Below are 18,480 nucleotides of genomic sequence, written 5' to 3' on the forward strand. Positions count from 1 at the left end.
ATAAAATAAAAATATAAAATACTGCAATTGATCATGTAAACTAGAACACTGAGTCACGCCTCAGTGAATATGGCGGTGTATATGAAATGTATGGACTATGTTCCTCCAACTTTGTTTTAATTTCTGAGTCATTTAGATATTTAACTTATTTGCTTGCGGTTTAGTGAGAACAATAAAGAATCCAAGAATCATAAAGGATGATATTAAAATTTGAGGTGAATACCTAGCTTTAATTTGGCCAGAATAGATTTGTTGAGGTGAAAACATTGATAATACGAATTTCGAAATGTTGAAACTTTCTTGTATGTACATCATCTTTTATTTACAGTTTTTTGTATTAATTGTAGTTTATCAGATAATCCTGTTCAGACACCGAAGTCCTAGGTTATGTTTGTGGTTAGGTAACTTGCAGTAAAAGAAAACCTCAATTACTTTTACATATAATATCTACTTTTATTAAAATATCTCATACTCGTACTATGCAAGCACTAACCTGTAAATGTGCACACCTATCAATTAAACACTTCTTTACACCCATAAATTCAACATTTAATGACAGTTTTCACTTTCTGGTGTGGTTTCTTTGTGTTAGTTTCATAGGTAGATATACATCCCATCAAATGTTACTACTCATATGTAATTTTTTATATCATTTCGCAGCTGGAAGGAGGTGAATTTGAATTATATAACTTGAAACTAAAACAAGTATAACCTCAATGAAGTGATCCTCACAAAACTAGTATCATCATTTGTATCATCATTTTCAAGCCACGATTCACATGATAAAAGAATATTACGTGCTTGCTGGTTAGATTTTTTATAATACTATCAACAATATATATCTAACGCACACTAAACACTGAACGTATGTCCGACGAGAGAGGAGGAGCATGCCTTCCGCTGACGAATGCGAAAGGGAGGCCAGACAAATTGGCGCCGTTACTTAGAAATTATCACTTCAATAAATTTTCGAATTCGTAGTTACATTTGGTTGTTTTATAACATGGACAAATACTCTATGTGGTTCTAATGAAGTGTTTTTGAACAGAGAGACCGCATACCAATAATGTGCGTTACATACATATTATATTAGCGACGCCGACTTTGATGACGACAACAACAACGATATTGTTTCATTATTGGTATAGTAAACAAGAAACATACGAAAGTGAATGTGCAATTGATTGAACGTTTTCGTGTGATATTTAACTAATACTGGTGATTGCCCTGGAAAACCGGAGTTGTGCTTCAGAATATCGAGTACAAATAATTTCACTAGTTTTGATCTAACAGTGGATCCGAAGATGAAACTCATGAAAAAAGTAGATACTTCCCAAGAAGTAGCAAATTTTGATGGCAAAAATCAGTTGATTCCTTCGAGGCCCTGTGCAGCTCCACGTGAATCAGAATTCAACAATATTTTGGTGTCCGTTATTTCGGAGTAAGTTGATTAATTTGAAAACTATAGAAGAAAAAATCAAACAAAAATTGATTGAATCTTTACTAAAAATAACGAAACTAAATTATTCGGATGAGTTACTCAAAAAGTAGAAAATATCAAATATGAGAAAAAATGAATAAACAAAGAGTATGTGCAAATGGGAAATGTGAAAACGCTGATTTGTAAAAAAAAGAATTTCTTGTGATCTGAATTGAAAATGAATTGATACAAAGGCTAAACAATAAGTGGAATGTTGATTTTTTGCAAACAATAAAAATAAAATAAATGAATATGAAGTAACGAAGATAAATGATGCAATAAAATAAGAAATATGTGAAACCAAGATATTTTACGACGTTTCGATTTTTAATCTCCACAGACATCTTCGGATGATAACTGGATTAGGTTTTGTATAACAACATGAAAAAACTGGCTGCCGTAATAACCGATAAAATTTTTAATTTCTGAGATTGGACTTGTTTTGAAGTAGAGTGATGTACAGAAAAGACCTTGTAAGTCGCAGCCTGAGAAATTGAAAGCATTATGAACCTTTACAATTTACAAATCAATTGTATATTCAAATAATTCACGTATACATAAAACAAAGTTGTCTGTCGAGAGCCGTTAAGTTCCTAGGAACCGGATATCGGATTGTAATTGTAATTCAAGTCGTTGAATTAGAAGATAGTTTTTGCAATGAAATCCCATCACGTAATATAAAGTAGATTGCAACGGCACGTCCACAGAACTCCGATAATGAAAACTTTTCCTCTTCAAGTCTAAAGAGAATGTTTAATGTTTGAAACCGAGGAAATTTGTTATCTAGATGTTCTAAATAATATTTTCAACCCACAGAGTGTTTGACATTTACAAGAATCAACAACCAAGATTTTGAAGGCTTAACACATAAAAAACGATCATTCTATCGAATGTTCTATACGAAGATATTAACTTAACCAGTGATGTTTCTGATATTGGATTCAAAAACATAATTTGTTTGGCTAGTTATACTCTTACATAAATAATAGTATGACAGTTACTCTAACTGAGTGGCATGTTTCAATAACACTTTCTGATGCGGTACAGATTTATTTCTGCTACACTGAAACTACAAATAACAAGGTATTTCAGAATATACCATCTCTTTCAAAAGTAGTTCTTCAGAGAAATGATTTACATACTTAAACTTGAAAATGCAAACACAAGGAGAGATGCCGGAGGATTGAACATGTCATTGTACTATATAAAAGTTGTAAAATAATATTTTTTAGTTTCATACTCAGTTTTTTTTCAATTTTAGAAAAAATGCCTGATCTGCTGATGTTTTTGAAATTTTAAAAATTTGTTACGTTTCGTGCTTTGTGGATAAGTAGAATCTGGAACCTCTGTGGCGTGAAATAAATTTATTGAAAACCACGTTTCCTTCACCAGAACAAAAATGCTGTATTTGTTATCGAAACAGGCATCGTGAAACAGAATTCTGGTGAGGGAAAAATGTTGTCAATATTATTTGTGCTTCCTGTTCAGTTTGTTCATTTACAAATGTGATAGATTGATCCGTTTTTTATAAGTATATATTATGTGTATTTTCATATTTGATAATGACAAGAATTCTGGTAAGTTTACTCTAATGAAATATTATTGTGGATGGTAATAATAACAGAAAATGTTTTACTAAGAATATAAATAATGGTATTTTACTTAAGTTTATTGAAAATTAAATTATATTTTAAGTTTTCATGGCTTTTAAACAGAGGATCATATTTCTACGAACCATTTATTCGATATTTTGCCAATAGTATTTTATACAAAAGTAATAACTAGTCCGATTTTGTCCTCCAAATTATGGAAAGTTTGATGATTCATAGTTCTGACAAATGAACATTACCAGTATAATATAAACCTGACTGGTAGTAACCACTAAACTTGTATGTGTTACTCGATGACACTTGAGAATTATTTGAAAATTTATGTATTTCCATTGTCAAGTGTGTGTTGTACAAGTAAATGTTTTTAGAATACGGCTAGAAAAAAAAGCTTGCTTCAACATTTTTTTGCGTATTTTCCTGAAATTACCGTTGATCTATAAGTTTTCAAACCATTCTTGTGAGGTAAAGTACAAGTCTCTAATTAAATTTTCCGAAGAGAAGAGCATTATAAGAACAAAGGCTTTCATGGTCGGAGACATGATTGAAGATAAAATCAGGGCTGGTACCCCGTGGTCCAATAACATGGAGTACGTTTCGTCCGCTACTGCGGCAGACATCAGAATATTGACTGCGAGGATGAAGGGTATATCTCGAAGTCTTAGTAACGACTGACGGACCAACTATACCAACTATAATTGAAACTTCGAGAACAGACAAAAATTATGCATATTTTTCCATTGCCGAAGTTTACAGAAAGTTCATCAGGATTTTCCATGTTTTGGAACATCAGTATTTCCATAACGTGTTTCTTCATAAAGACGTTTTTTGCTATTCAAGACTGTTCGGACTTCATTTCTTCCAAGCTTCCGGAAAACATTTTTGTATAGTTTGTATGCACGAGTCCTTTGTTGGATGTTTGTCATATTCTTATGGACATAATTTGGATTGTCAATAAATTAATCAGTTGCATTGCCTCCAACTAAGGTTTCCGTTATACAACCCTATTTGTTCAGGTGTCCACTGAATGGACAATGCACATACAGTAAGAAAAATGGTAATCATTCTCAACCAATTGGAATTCAAAATTAGATGCCAAAAACATAGAAGCGAGAGTGCAAAACATAGATGTCTACATTGGATCTAGGTTATTCGTTCAATTATATCTCTCAAACCAAACCAGTGTTTTGAGCCACAGTTTTGAAATAATTTTAACTATTTTCAGCTATAATATCCCAAGGACATTGATAACTAACGAAATAATTTTATCACAGTTTTCGAAAGCACGTTATTTGGTAACATCCCGACGCCGAAGGCGGAGGGATGTTACCTAAAATAACGTGCTTGAGGAAGTTGTGATAAAATTATGAGTTATTTATCAATGTTCGAGGGATATTCGGTGAGAAAATTTTTTGCAATTCGAACAAAATTATTTATTGAACACACAGTTATTAAAAGAACAATTCGTATAATGATATTCCGTTGATCTTGCTGTATTTGCCTCGGTTACTGCATAGGTGTTTCCACGCATACTATTGATTATTTGGTTATGATGTTCCTGATCAATATTCAAATAAGGTTTTATGGAATTTCCATTATTGTGCCCAGTAATTTTCAACAATTGCTGTTCTTGAACTCCACTCTTAGCTAGTTGACTGACTGCAGTTGCTCTATTAGAGTGATTGGTTATTTTCCTCTGTTTCGTATCCAAGCCAATTGCTTCAGCAGAAGATTTCGTCCATCCGTTGATTATATTTCTACCCAGAGGCATATTGTCATACCAGTTATCGCTTCCTGTCTTCCAGTGACGATTTGGCCTTAAAAATAGTCTATTTGTCTTGATATTTGTGCCTCGTTTTGATAATAATTTAATGAATAATCTGACAGGACAAGCATTGTTATCACTATTTTGAACTAACCATTTGCTAGAGGCGCAGTTCTTTGAACCCCCTTGGCAGGTTTTACTGAAAATTGGATTATATTCTATCCTATTAGTTGGAGATCCATTGTTTTCCTTTTCGATATGAAAATAATCAACTAAGCAAGCAGCACCTTCACCACCTCTCCAAGCCAATTCCACCGCTGCTATGTGATAAAATTTGCGTAGGAGTCCTATAGGGGTATTTTCATCCCAAAAGTTTATAATTTTACTCATTTCATTTGAAGTTAATGGTACTGAACTTGTTTTGCGTTTAGTGGGATCTGTTTGTAAATTTCTTCGTGCTGCGTCGCGTGCATTCCGCGCTTGTTTGAATGCAACACTTTTAAAGGGGTCTAGCACGATATTATACTCCTTGTAATACTTTTCTTGTAATGATTTGCTTGTTATATTCCATACGGTTTTAACAGTAGCCTCGTTAAACTCTGTGCTATCCTTTTTTCTCATATTAATCGCCCAATCCTTGAGTATTAATGCAAGCTCTTCGAGGGTACGATTTCCATCCAATTCATATTTTCTGGCGTCACAAAACTCCATAAATATTTTCCAAGTGTATTTTTTACTATTGACAGTATTTTTTGGTGTATTTTCTTCAATGATTTTGTCAATTGCCGCATCATTTTGAACACCAAAGCGAGGAAGTGACATTTTCGAAATAAATTGAATTACTGAAATGTCAAACAACTTTATTGTGTTGGTTACTTAGCAATGTCATGACATAAGTGATAACTACCCGTGAAAACTATCCATGGGTAGTTATCAGTGTAATGATGGTTTCATTGGTTATTTCGACACACATGACTAGAAATAGACAAATTTGATAGGATAATTTTTTTGGCAAAAAATTTTCATTGGATTTTTTTTCTTGGTGAATATTTTAGGGTTTCAGAGAAGTGATTTGTGTTTATGTAGTTCATGCAAATACTTTATTCCATATGTTGTTTATTAGTATATCCATCTTGGTGTCGAGTTAATTTTTATTTTCGAATTATTTTTCAAAATTATAGAAATCCGTTTCATTCGAAACTTATAACTCAAAAAACCTGAAGAACAAATAGATTAAATTTTTAGTGAACATTAGTAAGTACTAAGTCGACAGGTTGTCAGTTCAAGAAGAGAAAAATGTATTTTCTATGAATAACATAGTAGTTCACAGATGACGATCCGTATTTTTCGCGATTGTTCTACTGGGATTGAGAACTGTTACATATCCAAAAGTAACCGTTTACAACTTCTTCAATAAGATTATTCTCTCATTGCTATTGCGAATGGGAGAACTTATCCGTCGAGCAATAAAATAAATCAACCGTTAATACTGTTTCAACATTTCCGACTCCAACGTTAGTTTTGCATAAGACCATAATTTGTGCTTGTTCACTTTCATTGTTGGGTGCTTCCTTCCTTCCCTTCTTGGCACATTGTCAAAACCACTTTCCACTGCATTCTTTTCGATAAAGTAACCTTGCCAGACCCGCATTTTTATATGTTCGCCGTGTTTCGTCGCAGGATGACACATTCACTTGGGTCTTTTCGTTTCATCGGATTTATTTACACGTAAATTCTATTTATCAAGTAACACCGATTTATTTGCCAGATACAAATCTGAAAGAATCTCCAAAATGAAAACTGTAAGCGATGCGACGTGACTGAATTTACTAAGTAGGCAACCTTCGACTTCTTGACTGAGAAACAGTTTTGCAACCGATTAAGATAGTTTCTTTTCAATAAAAAGATCATATGGCACCGTTCCAACACCTCAATTAGCAGAAAGAAAGTAGTTTAATTTTTGCTTTGTTTCTTCTTTTACTTTCACTAAACAACTCACAGTTTGCGAGACAAAAATTATGAAATAAAATGCATGATATAACTTGCTCTCTACCTTATAAACTGTTCAAAAAGTTTCATTGCGCTCTAAAAAGTACGTGACAAAGTCTGTTTTCGAACTTCCTGACATTCATTCATCAGTTCTATAGTTTGTTTGAAGGTGGTTGACAATGTTTCGTGGTGAATTTCATTTGTTCGGACTTCCATTGTCTTATAAGATATGATTTGAATTCTCTGAAATAACAAATGAAAATGGTAATTTAAAAAAGTAGCTGAAAATAACAATTGTATTGAGCAAAAAAAAACCCTGGAAAGAAATTACAATAAAATAAAAATCAAGCGAAAAATTGAAAATTGAACAATTGCAATGAAATAAAAATTAAAAGATTTCAAGCGAAGTAATTTAACGAAACGTCTTTTGAAAAGTAAATTCTACACAATGACTTTTGTGAAGAATTCTAGACATTTTGTGAATTTACTAGGGGCAATCGAAGTTAAAGAGCAGGGTCAAATGATTAGTTTCGACGTGGAAAGTCTCTACATACACCAACCACTACAACACCACTTCAAATCATACAGAGAAAACTATCCGAAGTCGGTTACGTGAAAGATAGAACGAACCTACCTGTAGAAGTAATTATGGAATAACTAGGATGCTGTGTACTAAACTGCTATTTCCAACTGAAGGGCAAGATGAGGGACTGTCAATGGGATCGCCACTTTCACCAGTTGTAGCCAACATATATATGGAGTGGTTTGAAACTCTGTGGATATCTCAAATCCGACCATCTGGCCACTAAGAAAGAAGTCTAAGACCTCTTCTATGCATACGATTTTTGTCGCGCGACAACTGCCTGAATATTTCTTGTCAGCTTGAAACAAAAACTTTTGAAATAGATCGGTCATTTATTTAACATCTTCATGCACAAACTAGTAGGTATTGAAGTGTTGAATATTTTATTTACACATATATACATTTAAAAAAACGTTGGGCTATTGCTCCACCGTGTTAGAAACCTAGAGAACGCGTACTATATACTGCATGTAGAATTGGGACAAGACAATTTCGATCGCCTTGATTAGCTTTCTGTAGTTCCTGGCGACATAATTTGAGGACGCCGCGAAATTGGTAATGAGCGACAGATACATAAAAGTACATATACAAGACGATGCTTCTAGGAAGATTCCGTAATTTTTTACGTAACGCGACAGAAGGCAAAAATCAGGTATATAATAAAGCCTGAGGGAGTTGAAGCAATTTGGTAATTCCTCATTAACATGTAGAATTATTGTATCCAGGATTCTCTCGTTCAATCACTGTCAAGCAGGAAGCATAATGCAAGAGATCCGTCAAGTAGTGAAGCTGTATTAACTTCTGTATCAATTTGAGTTTCTACCTCATGAATAGAGGATTAGTAGTCCCAGTTCAGTTGACGGCCTGCTCAACTTACTTACTCAACAGAAAAAATAGAATTACAGTTACAAAATTAGTAAAATATAAAAAAAAATGAAAATCCTTCATTTCTCCATAGTACTCACTACATGTTAGAAAAAGTAAAAAACATGTTTTTTATTGAAGACCTATTTCATTTTCAAGAACCTCGAAATCAACTAATAACACATCTGACACATTATAGAAAAGTGATCTAGAAGTACGTTCTATTGATAATACTTTCCCAACACCAGAACAAAAATTACGTTCTCTGGGCTCGCTTTTCGCTAAACAAGTTAGTGTCCTCAGGAGATCATTATGACTGAATTTTACTACTATGTGTTTTTATATGCTAATGGCCTAATTACTACCTATTAGTATTACCTAATTACACCAGTTAGCTAACTGCTAACTGTCGATCCTACACTAAACTACCTGTTTTTAATACCTCTAATTTGTTACGTATTTCCTTTATGTTAGTGATCATCTCTAATATTTATCGTTTTCATTTAGAATTATTACGTATAAGACCAAACAAAGGGCTGTTCGAAATAGGACCTTTGTCGCTATTCATGGCACTCATTCCGCACTTTTCGATTTCCAAGCTTTCGAAGGCATTCAGAAACCTGTTGTCATGTACCGGTCTCAACAATTTCAAACATTTCCTACTTATTCTATGGTCGTTCTCTATGGTATGTTGAGCGACACTAGATTTCTCGGTCTATGAAACCGAACATGCGAAACATGTTCCTTGTAGCGAGCTTATATAGTCCGTTTGGTTTGACCAACATAATTCTTATCACAATTCTCGCAGCTTATTTCGTGAATCCCAGACTTTTCTTCTTCCAACGTGTTGTCTTTCAGACTGCCCAACACTTGTTGAAGTGAATGTTCGGACCAACCCATTGGTGTATTTGGGTTCATATGGAATCATGAATTTTGAATCTTTCACTTTTCGAAAAGTCGAGGCATTACGAAGACACTCCCTAAATTTTTATTTTCTAATTAATTTATCCACTATGTTTGACCACCTCCTCAACAATTTTTTTGTAAATCTCGTACCTTTTTTTGCTCAAGGGAAATGTGAGGAGTCTGTGGAGTCTGTGTTGTAGCCCCGCCATTCTTTGTGTTCAGTATTGTTTCTATATAGGTACATCAACCTCAAGACCCTTATCAGCATTTTTTATAACTAGTAAAAATGATAGTTTTTAATTATTTTCAATTTCATACTTGCAAATCTGTTTTTGAAGCAAAATACAAAATCCTCTACCTTACTCCTGTTCGTATCGAAAATTGCAAATAAATCATCAATGTATCGGATCCAGGTTCGTGGAAAGTAATCCAACTCTTTCCTTGTTTCCATTTCAAATCTGCTCATGAACAGATTAGTCATGAAAGTAGACAACGGGTTTCCCATTGCCGTATCTTCATGGTGCCCATAAAAACAGTTGGCGAACTAGAAGCAATTTTGTTCCATGCAAATTCTGGTTAGCCGGATGTACTCTTCGACTACTTTACCACTCATTCCAAATAAGCTGGGAGGATTGTGGTAAAAAATATGTTGGTCAAACCAAACGGACTATATTAGCTCGCTAAAAGGAACATGTTTCGTATGTTCGGTTTCATAGACCGGAGAAATCTAGTGTGGCTCAACATGCCATAGAGAACAACCATAGAATAAATGAAAAATTTTTAAAATTGTTGAGACCGGTACGTGATGCCTTCGAAAGCTTGGAAATTGAAAAGTATGGAATGGGTTCTATGAATAGCGACAAACGTCCAATTTCGAACAGCTTTTTTTTTGGTCTTATACGTAATAATTGAAACTTTCCATTTTCGAAGTGACATTTATTGAAAGAGAACTAGTTCTCTCAATTATTAATCTAGTAAATTTGTACAATAATAATGTTGAACGTAGTTGTTTCAAACTGGATGTTATATGAGAAGTTATAATGATGATGAATAATGACCATTCTATTCATTCATGTCCTTTGGAAAATCAGTGGTTTATAATTCTATATTTTGATATCCCGAGTAAGTTCGAGCCTGTGGTTTCTAGAAACACTGCAACATAAATCGCAATCAATTCAACTCTGCTCTTACTGCAAACTATCGATAATATAAGTCAATAAAAGCTGGCTCCTTAACCTAAAATTGTAAGTTCAACCTTCGGAATCGTCATAAATCTAATCTCGTCTTCGATCGTCTAATCGAATCAACAATCATTTAGAGTCATCATCGTTTAAACGTTAATGCTTGATGCACTTCCATCGCTTTTATAGGATAATTACGAAGGACCTTGTCTGCAGGCCTTGCAAAATCGTGTTGAGTGCTACACAAGACGATTAGAACTTCTAGAATGATAATTTACATAGACATGATGTCAGTTCGCAGACATATGCTTGACTTGTTAATGTCGTATTGCTGCGTACCAGTAATCCGTTATATATGGAAGAAGAAAACTGGGTCGGTCATCAGTTAATGTCGAGATATAATAATAACCTTTGTTTTTCTTGACTGATAATGATGAACTTTTGCTGTTTGATCTGCGTGTTTTGTCCAAGGGTGTTGGTTGAATAAGTCGCGCTGAATTTAATGATGATATTTATTTTTCAGTAATGACTCAATGCGGAACTGAAATTCTCGAAAACCTTTTACGATTTTTAAGACAATTTCCTCAAAAAAACTGAAGTCGAAAAGTTTATAGGACAAGGATGTAATATAAAAGCTCCCGATTGTGAAATTGGGCGAAAAAAGTTATGCTTGATATGAAGAATGGAATCTAGCCTCTACTTATAGGCTATGAAGCTGAGTGTTTTCAAAGATTTTGAATTTCTTTTCATTTTCAATGAAATCCCGTAATAACACTTTGATGGTTGAATCCTTAGTCCCAGATGTATCCACAACGTTATTCGAAATTTTGACTTGATGATGTCGATTTTTGCCCTAATTCTTTCTAGTTTTGTCAATTTTTGTTTTCTTGTAAATTTTTGTTTGCCAACATTCTGGTACGATTATTTTCTCGAAAACCTGGACATTATAAGAAACTAGGTTTTTACGATCGGAGTCACAATTAAAGAGAACAAAATCTAGTCTGGTAGGCTGTGGCCGAATGGAACCCCTGAAGTACAGAACGTTTCGTCTGCTACTGCGGCATACATCATTAGTGATACTGCAGTAGCAGACGAAACGTTTGGCACTTCAGGTTGCAGTCGACCACGGCCTACTAGCCCGGATTTTCTTCTCTTTATGTTTGTATGTTTCCTAAGAAAGAATGCTTGTTCTGATATTAACTTTTTCGTACAGTTGTCAATTTTTTCTTTCTTTTTCCTGTCTTATAATATAAACAAACCTAGGTATTTGAATACATTAGCACTTGTTACCTACTCTTCGTTGCTGATTTTCATTTTGTGCCGTTTTTCGTCTATGTCCATTATCATTGTTTTTATTTATTTCCTTTGTATATTTTCAGTTTTTTCACTTACCTAACCTTCAGCCAGTATTGAAATGTCAAATGTCTATAATATTTATTTTTCAGTGACTCATGTTTTCTTCTTCATAGTTTGCTTTATCGCTCCGTCCAGAATTATTGTAAAAATTAGGGGACTTGATATATAGGGTACTTTTCGATTTTCTGTAGCTTTATTCTTTACTTATCTTATTAAAAACCGTTCAGTTTGCTTTACATTTGGTTTCTTGTCCTAAATGTAATTCAGGACTCGGCCTTTTTTTTCCAGGGCTCTTCGGAAGTCATTTGCTATACTAGATCAGTTAGGGTGATTCATCTACAAGTGGTTTGATTCCCATTTGCTGTTTTTCTGGTTCCTCGTCCTTCAATGTTTTCATTTATTGATTGCTAATTCCTTCTGTATATCTCTAGTGATCTTATTCTCTTTTCTTTACATATTTAATCACGGCTACTTTCATTTCATTCGATCGTATATTTTCTTCCACTCTCAGATGATTTACGGTTCTTTTCAAGTAAGGTTAAATCTGATAAAATCTGTTTTGCCGTAAATCAACTGTCGCCCCCAACGACCGGCAACTCCCAAAAGTCGAAACTTGTGCGAGCTAAGGACTTACCTTTTAACGTGTGATTCCTAACGGGTTGGACTACTTTGCTAAACTATAAGAGTTGTAACTGGTGACAGTTTTCATTCCTTCCCAAAATTTTCCTCTCCGTTTCCTTCATATTTCTCAGATCTTTTAATTGTTCTGATTAGGAAGTAGTGTTTCCATTTCTGTTTCTTTTCTTCAATAAATTGCTTTACTCTTTGTTTGAAGGTGGTTGACAATGTTTCATGGTGCATTTCATTAGTTCGGACTTCCATTGTCTAATATGATATAAATTGATTTGAAATCCCTGAAAGAATCTATAAAAATTTTAAAGATTAGCTGAAAAATAACAATTATATCAAGTAAATAAACTGAAATTACAATAAAATAAAATCCAAGCAACAATTAAATTAATATTTACTAACAAAAATAAATAAAAATTGAAAGATTCCAAGCCAAGTTACTTCACGACGTTTAGACTGTTGGTATCCACAATCGTCTTCGGGTGATAACTGGACTTATTCCTCAGAGATCTGACTATTCATAGGTCATTCGAGTGCTGTCACCTATCCCCTATTTCCTCTCTCCGCTTCATCGTTTTTAGCGGGAGTTCGTCGTGTTCCGCTTGATCACAGGTTTCCATATGTTGCGTATCTCTACCCTAGCTTGTCTGAATGCGTTGTTAGACAACATATATGCGGCTTCTTTGGATTTTGTCTTAAACCAGTGTTCCTCCTTGTGGATGATTTCAGCTTGAGCCCACTTGATGTTATGTTGATGAGTCCAAACATGCTCTGCTATTCCTGATTCATCTAGTGTTAATAGTGGGCAGTTATTAATTTTTTTATATCTGCTTCTGAGTTGTTACATATTCCATAATTTATTTCCACCACTGACCTTCCTTCGTGCACTATTATCCACCTTAAACCTATCACCCCAAGTAAAGACCCCAAACTTTGATAGAAATGTTGAAAACGATTCAAAATCATCTACATTAAATAGAAACATTGATGTTTTCTATTATATTACAACACTCAAAATGGAAACAGATGTAATAATATTTTGATAAATGTTTCAGACAATTTAGTTACACGAATCGTTGGTCGAACTCGAATATTCAGTATCATGTTTCACTTCTTGGGTCGAGGCTTTCTTTTCGGCCGCATAAAGCGGTGTAACCTTGAAAATGAAAGAGCGACATGTCCATGTTCACTGGAAGACGAGATTTGTTCTTGTTTCAGACAACAATTATTACGCCCACATAAACCACGTAAATGGTCGTAAAACCGTTTCTTCGCTCATAATCTAAAAGATTTCGTAAATCTTATGACCCTTTTTGCAGAGTTTCTGCAATGTTTTGGCGCAGCGTTGTTGCGAGGGATTTTAGTTGTAGCGGGAGGACCTGTTAGGCTGAAAATTTCGTAGGATAACATAGAAAAAAATGTTTTGATAATATTTGGTTTCATTTGATTTTATGGCGGTCATACAATTTTCCAATCCCATTTTTAGAGTACAATTAGTCTTTAGCCTCAAAATAGGTCTCAGTTTCGACGATTAACTCTCCTTCGGCGCTAAATTTCTTTTCAGCGAACATTCTCTCAAGGTCTGAGAACAGGAAAAAGTAGCTGGGGGCCAGATCTGGAGGATACGGTGGACGCGGAAGCAATTCAAAGCCCAATTCATGCAAGTTTGCCATCGATTTCATTCAATTGTGAAACGGTAAATCCGCGATTTAGTCCTTCAAAGGCACCAATAACGCTATGTTATAGTCGCTGTTGATGGTTTTTCACATCCCAATATACTGATACCATAACCTTGTCAGCCGACTGTTGCGTCTTTGCACGCTCTGAAGTCGGTTCACCAGGTGCAGTACACTCAGATGACGATTGTTTTGATTCTGGTGTGAAATGTCACAAATCGATGCTCAAATTTGGGTTTTTGAAGAGCTACAAATACTGCTCAAAATCATCAATTCGTTGTTGTTTTTGGTCGATTGTGACCTCGCGCGGCACCCACTTTGAACTCCACTTTGCGGTTATCCAAAATTATTTCGTGGATTTTTTGATGTTTTCGTCGGTAATAGCCTTTTTGGGGTGTCCACTGCGTGCATCGTCCTCGGTACTCATTTCACTTATACTCAGCAAACCACTTTTCAACGGTTGATTTTTCCGGTGCAAAGTCCGAATAATGTTTGTCAAGCCAAAGCTTGCTTCTTTCAAAATGTTGTATCCTACAAACTAATAATCCGACAGCTGTGAAATTCATACACGTGTCTTTTGAAGGTTACGGTTAAATGTATACTAGTGGTTAGTCTGTGTGTTAGCCTACGAACTTTTCAGCCAACTTAATAAGTTTAGTGGGGATATATATATATATATATATATATATATATATATATATATATATATATATATATATATATATATATATATAATTTTGAATTCACTGAAGTTGCTGAATGAAAAATTATTACTAAATATATGTGCCGCGACAATTGTGCTTCAAGGTTCGACATCTATCTTTACCACCTAATAAAAGATTTTATTGTGTTTTCTAAGTAAATAGTCAATCTAATTCCTTGTAATCTACTTAATTGTACTTGAAATGAAATCATATTTGGCGGACTCTTCGAAATAAAGGTAATCTGTCAACGATAAACCAATTTGGGTCAATTTTTTAGAAAAAAAAATCGATTTGAACATTTAGCTGCTCCGTGCCTGAACACAGTATGTTAAAAATTGGTAATTTGTTTGAAACGGCAAAAAAAAATTTAAAACTGAGATATGAAGAAGTTTTAAAGATTTAGGTAACATAGGGAAAAAAACTATGAACGAATTATCAAAATATCTTTAGAAATGAGAAAGTTATGGGCAGTTGAAATTGCGCCGGCAAGAATAACTTTGTCCGGCGTGTGACGTCATCCTACCCAGACGACGATGTTCATATTTGCTTAGTTGTCTTAGGCGCGGTTCCCACTGGAGCGATACGATAAGCGATGTAACATGAGCAATCTTTTATCGCCCGATGCAAGTTTTATACTCGCAACACACCAGTGCGCACTGGAGCGATATGATAGCCTATATGATAAGCAACGGAGCAGTTGTTTTCATCAGTCGTCATGAGCTCCTTAGAGGAGGACGTTGTTTTTGCTTACCGGTACTTGCAAAAGAGGAAACGGGAATCTAGAAAATACTGGATACACCCATATAATGTTTAATATTAAACACAGTTCGGCAGTGATTTCCCGTAAGCTCTATCAACATGAACAGAAATTTAGAGAGTTTTATAGAATGAGCTCAAATAGTTACCATGTTTTATTGAGCTTGGTATCAAGGGGACTGGAAAAGTACGGGTTCTGCTCCACGAATTTCACGAAGGAAATAGAGGATTGCACGTCTTCTTGCTGACCCGACATGAACGTGTCGAACGATATTGCGCCTTTCTTTCGCTCAAGCGACCCGGCAGCTGTGTCCCCCTCACCGACGCGACTCCGATAAGTATCGGTATTGTATCGCGATCGTTCCAGTGCGCACTCGATTTGCTTCCATTATGTATGCACGATTATGAGTGATCGGTGCCAAATCAGGATCGGGTTGCTTATCGAATCACCTGTTGCATCGCTTATATCACTCCAGTGGGAACCGCACCTTATAGTATGTACCTTAAGTTTTGCAGTTGCTTCGCTCCTGTCGTGTCGTATACGACGGCTGAAACTGAAAAATACTGTAACAAACATTTTATAGCGACCTCCCTATTATGCTATATCTCCGGAACCCATACTATGTGCTATGTCATAGAAATCAATGAATGATTAATAGACTCCCTCTGAAGATGCGCCCAAACATGGTAAGTACAAATGTGCATACATCTGATTTTTCGTTTCTATGTCAGTTAGATACTGTATTTTGCCATGAAGCAATCCATAGATCCTAAAGGTGTCAAATTTGAACTACACTAAAGGGTGTAACATTTTGTAAAAAATAATGTTATAATAACATTAGGTTATAGATATTTTTTGAAACATAATACGCTTCTTATAGGTATGCATTAAAAGACACTTTTGTTACACAACATACTTTTGTTTTTTTACTAGTGGCATCCGTTTGGGATTTGCACTAAATCATTCAAAAGAGTAAAGCTATATGTGGACTACTTTTTCTCAAACTAAATTTTATTTTTAAAATCTTCATCCCATTCTGAGCAAATCTGTTATTTTTTCGTTCGGCCAACGGTTTTCTCATTAAAAAAAACTTGATTTATTTTGACAGTTGTCTATCTAGACTAATTGTCAATATTATTGAACAAATCAAGAGTGAAAAACGTTTTCAAAAATAAGCTTTTTTATGCATGTTGGAAAAGAAGAAAGTAAACAAAACTAAATCCAATCCATCAATTTATTACATTACACAATTTATATGATAGAAAAGCTGTTGTTTCTTAGAATCATTTAGAAATATATTGAATTCTTGTTTATTACCTACTTACACAGGTGAATCTCGCGAAAAGCTTATATCATATGAATTATGTAATATGTTTAATGGGTTTGATTTAATTTCAAGTGGGATTGGGATTAGTACTAAATAATTTTGAAGAAAAGAGTGATACGTTGACTACTTTTTCTTAAACTTAACATTTTGTTTTTTAAATCCTCATTCCTTTCTGAGCAAATCTGTAATTTTTTTCTTTCGACCGGCTGTTTTCGCTCAAAAAATTATCTTCATTTATTTTTACGTTGTTGAAAAAGTTTTAACAGTTGTCTATCTTGATTAGTTGTCACGTATCATTGGAATTATCAATATTATTGAATGAATTAAGAGTAAAAAAATATTTTCTAAAATCAGCTGTTATTTGCATGTTGTGAAAGATAAAAATGAACAAAACTAAATCCAATCCATCAATTTATTACATTACACAATTTATATGATACAAAAGCTGTTGTTTCTTAGAATCATGTATGTCTTATATTGAAATCTTGTTCATTACTCACATAGGAAAGTCTCGCGATAAGTTTTTATATTATATGGATTACTAGTTGTTGCCTGCATATTTCAAGATTCCAGGTTCAGTAGCTTCGGCTATACGTTAATATAAGAGCGGGCAACACCCAGTAATTCATATTTTTACTTTAAAAAACAGTAACTGAAAAAATAAACCAACTGCACTAAGTGATGAATAGCATCCAGAAACGAACGAAGAAATTCTCAAAACTAACACAAACCGTCAACGACGTCTGTCCTCACGTGTCTGCCCGCGTTCGGGTCGCGTTCTCGGCGATGGCGCTTCATTGCTTAGACCGCCCCTCTACCTCCACGCATCGTCCCTCGTCGTCTTACAGTAGACGCGTCGCGTAATGGCTTACTGCGTTGCGTCAATTTAATCTTAGCGTGATAATTTTTAAACGATTCGTCCAAATTACTTGGTGTAAAAGACAAAGTTTATGAATATTAAATACAATTGTATAAATTTTTATAAGTATTTGACAGATATTCTGAAATGTGCATTGTAAAAAAAGTATCCAATCTAATTGTACTTATGGCTCAGTATTTTGCATTTAGTGGCTACCACATAAGAGGTAGATATATGCTTTCGTGGACTTTCATTTAGAACTATTTAAAATAAAAGATAAAGAAGATTAACATCTCATGGTACATTATCTGCATGTAACTCAACGGTATAGGCAGCGCACGCCAAGATAGCTCTCAGGGAACAAGAATTTTTCCGACATACTTGATACTTATCGTTATATTGTGTCCGAAATTACACAAAACCTTTTTAAATTGTAGCCTGTATGTTATTCTGATGTATAAGCTGTATTTATGTAAAGTTTCATCTAAATCCGTTCAGTCGTTTAGGCGTTAAATAGTCACAAACATATATACATCCATCCTCACAAACTTTCACATTTACATTAGTATAGATGTAATGTATTTAATGGTATCCAAAGTATCCTTACCTTTGCCGAGTTATTAAATCTGTGTGGCGACCATCTTGTTTTCCATCATTTCGATTTTTCCCCCTTGAACCCCTTCATTTAATATCCATATATCATGACAGTGCATGAAAACATAGTCCGTCATATTAGAAACAGAATGATGTCATTTTATTATTCATATTCTTGTTCTAATATGAACATAGAAAATTG

The 18,480-nt window shown here is 34.4% G+C and overlaps 2 protein-coding genes across 13 annotated transcripts in view; one reads left to right on the forward strand and one right to left on the reverse strand.

Annotated features, from left to right (window-relative positions):
* LOC111510194 (uncharacterized) overlaps positions 1–18,480 on the forward strand; it is a 144,062-nt gene that overhangs the window by 82,986 nt on the left and 42,596 nt on the right. The gene's annotated exons all lie outside the window — the stretch shown is intronic.
* LOC141487036 (uncharacterized) lies at positions 4,308–5,872 on the reverse strand. The gene is made up of 2 exons (XM_074185776.1): positions 5,007–5,872; positions 4,308–4,904 (listed from the first exon to the last, which is right to left on the reverse strand). Exons 1-2 carry the CDS (start codon positions 5,672–5,674, stop codon positions 4,517–4,519), a joined length of 1,056 nt encoding a protein of 351 aa, XP_074041877.1. The 5' UTR covers positions 5,675–5,872; the 3' UTR covers positions 4,308–4,516.

The sequence above is a fragment of the Leptinotarsa decemlineata genome, unplaced genomic scaffold (genome assembly GCF_025532065.1).
Source record: "Leptinotarsa decemlineata unplaced genomic scaffold, Ldec_3_MD MMD2_tig00078346_RagTag_RagTag, whole genome shotgun sequence".
NCBI classification, from domain to species: domain Eukaryota; kingdom Metazoa; phylum Arthropoda; class Insecta; order Coleoptera; family Chrysomelidae; genus Leptinotarsa; species Leptinotarsa decemlineata.

Bases quoted from the DNA above. Each gene is read 5' to 3' on its own strand.
- LOC141487036 (XM_074185776.1), bottom strand. From the start codon at position 5,674: ATGTCACTTCCTCGCTTTGGTGTTCAAAATGATGCGGCAATTGACAAA. The intron at 4,905-5,006 runs GTTAGTTCAAAA...ACTATTTTTAAG, and splicing joins AACTGCGCCTCTAGCAAATG to GCCAAATCGTCACTGGAAGA.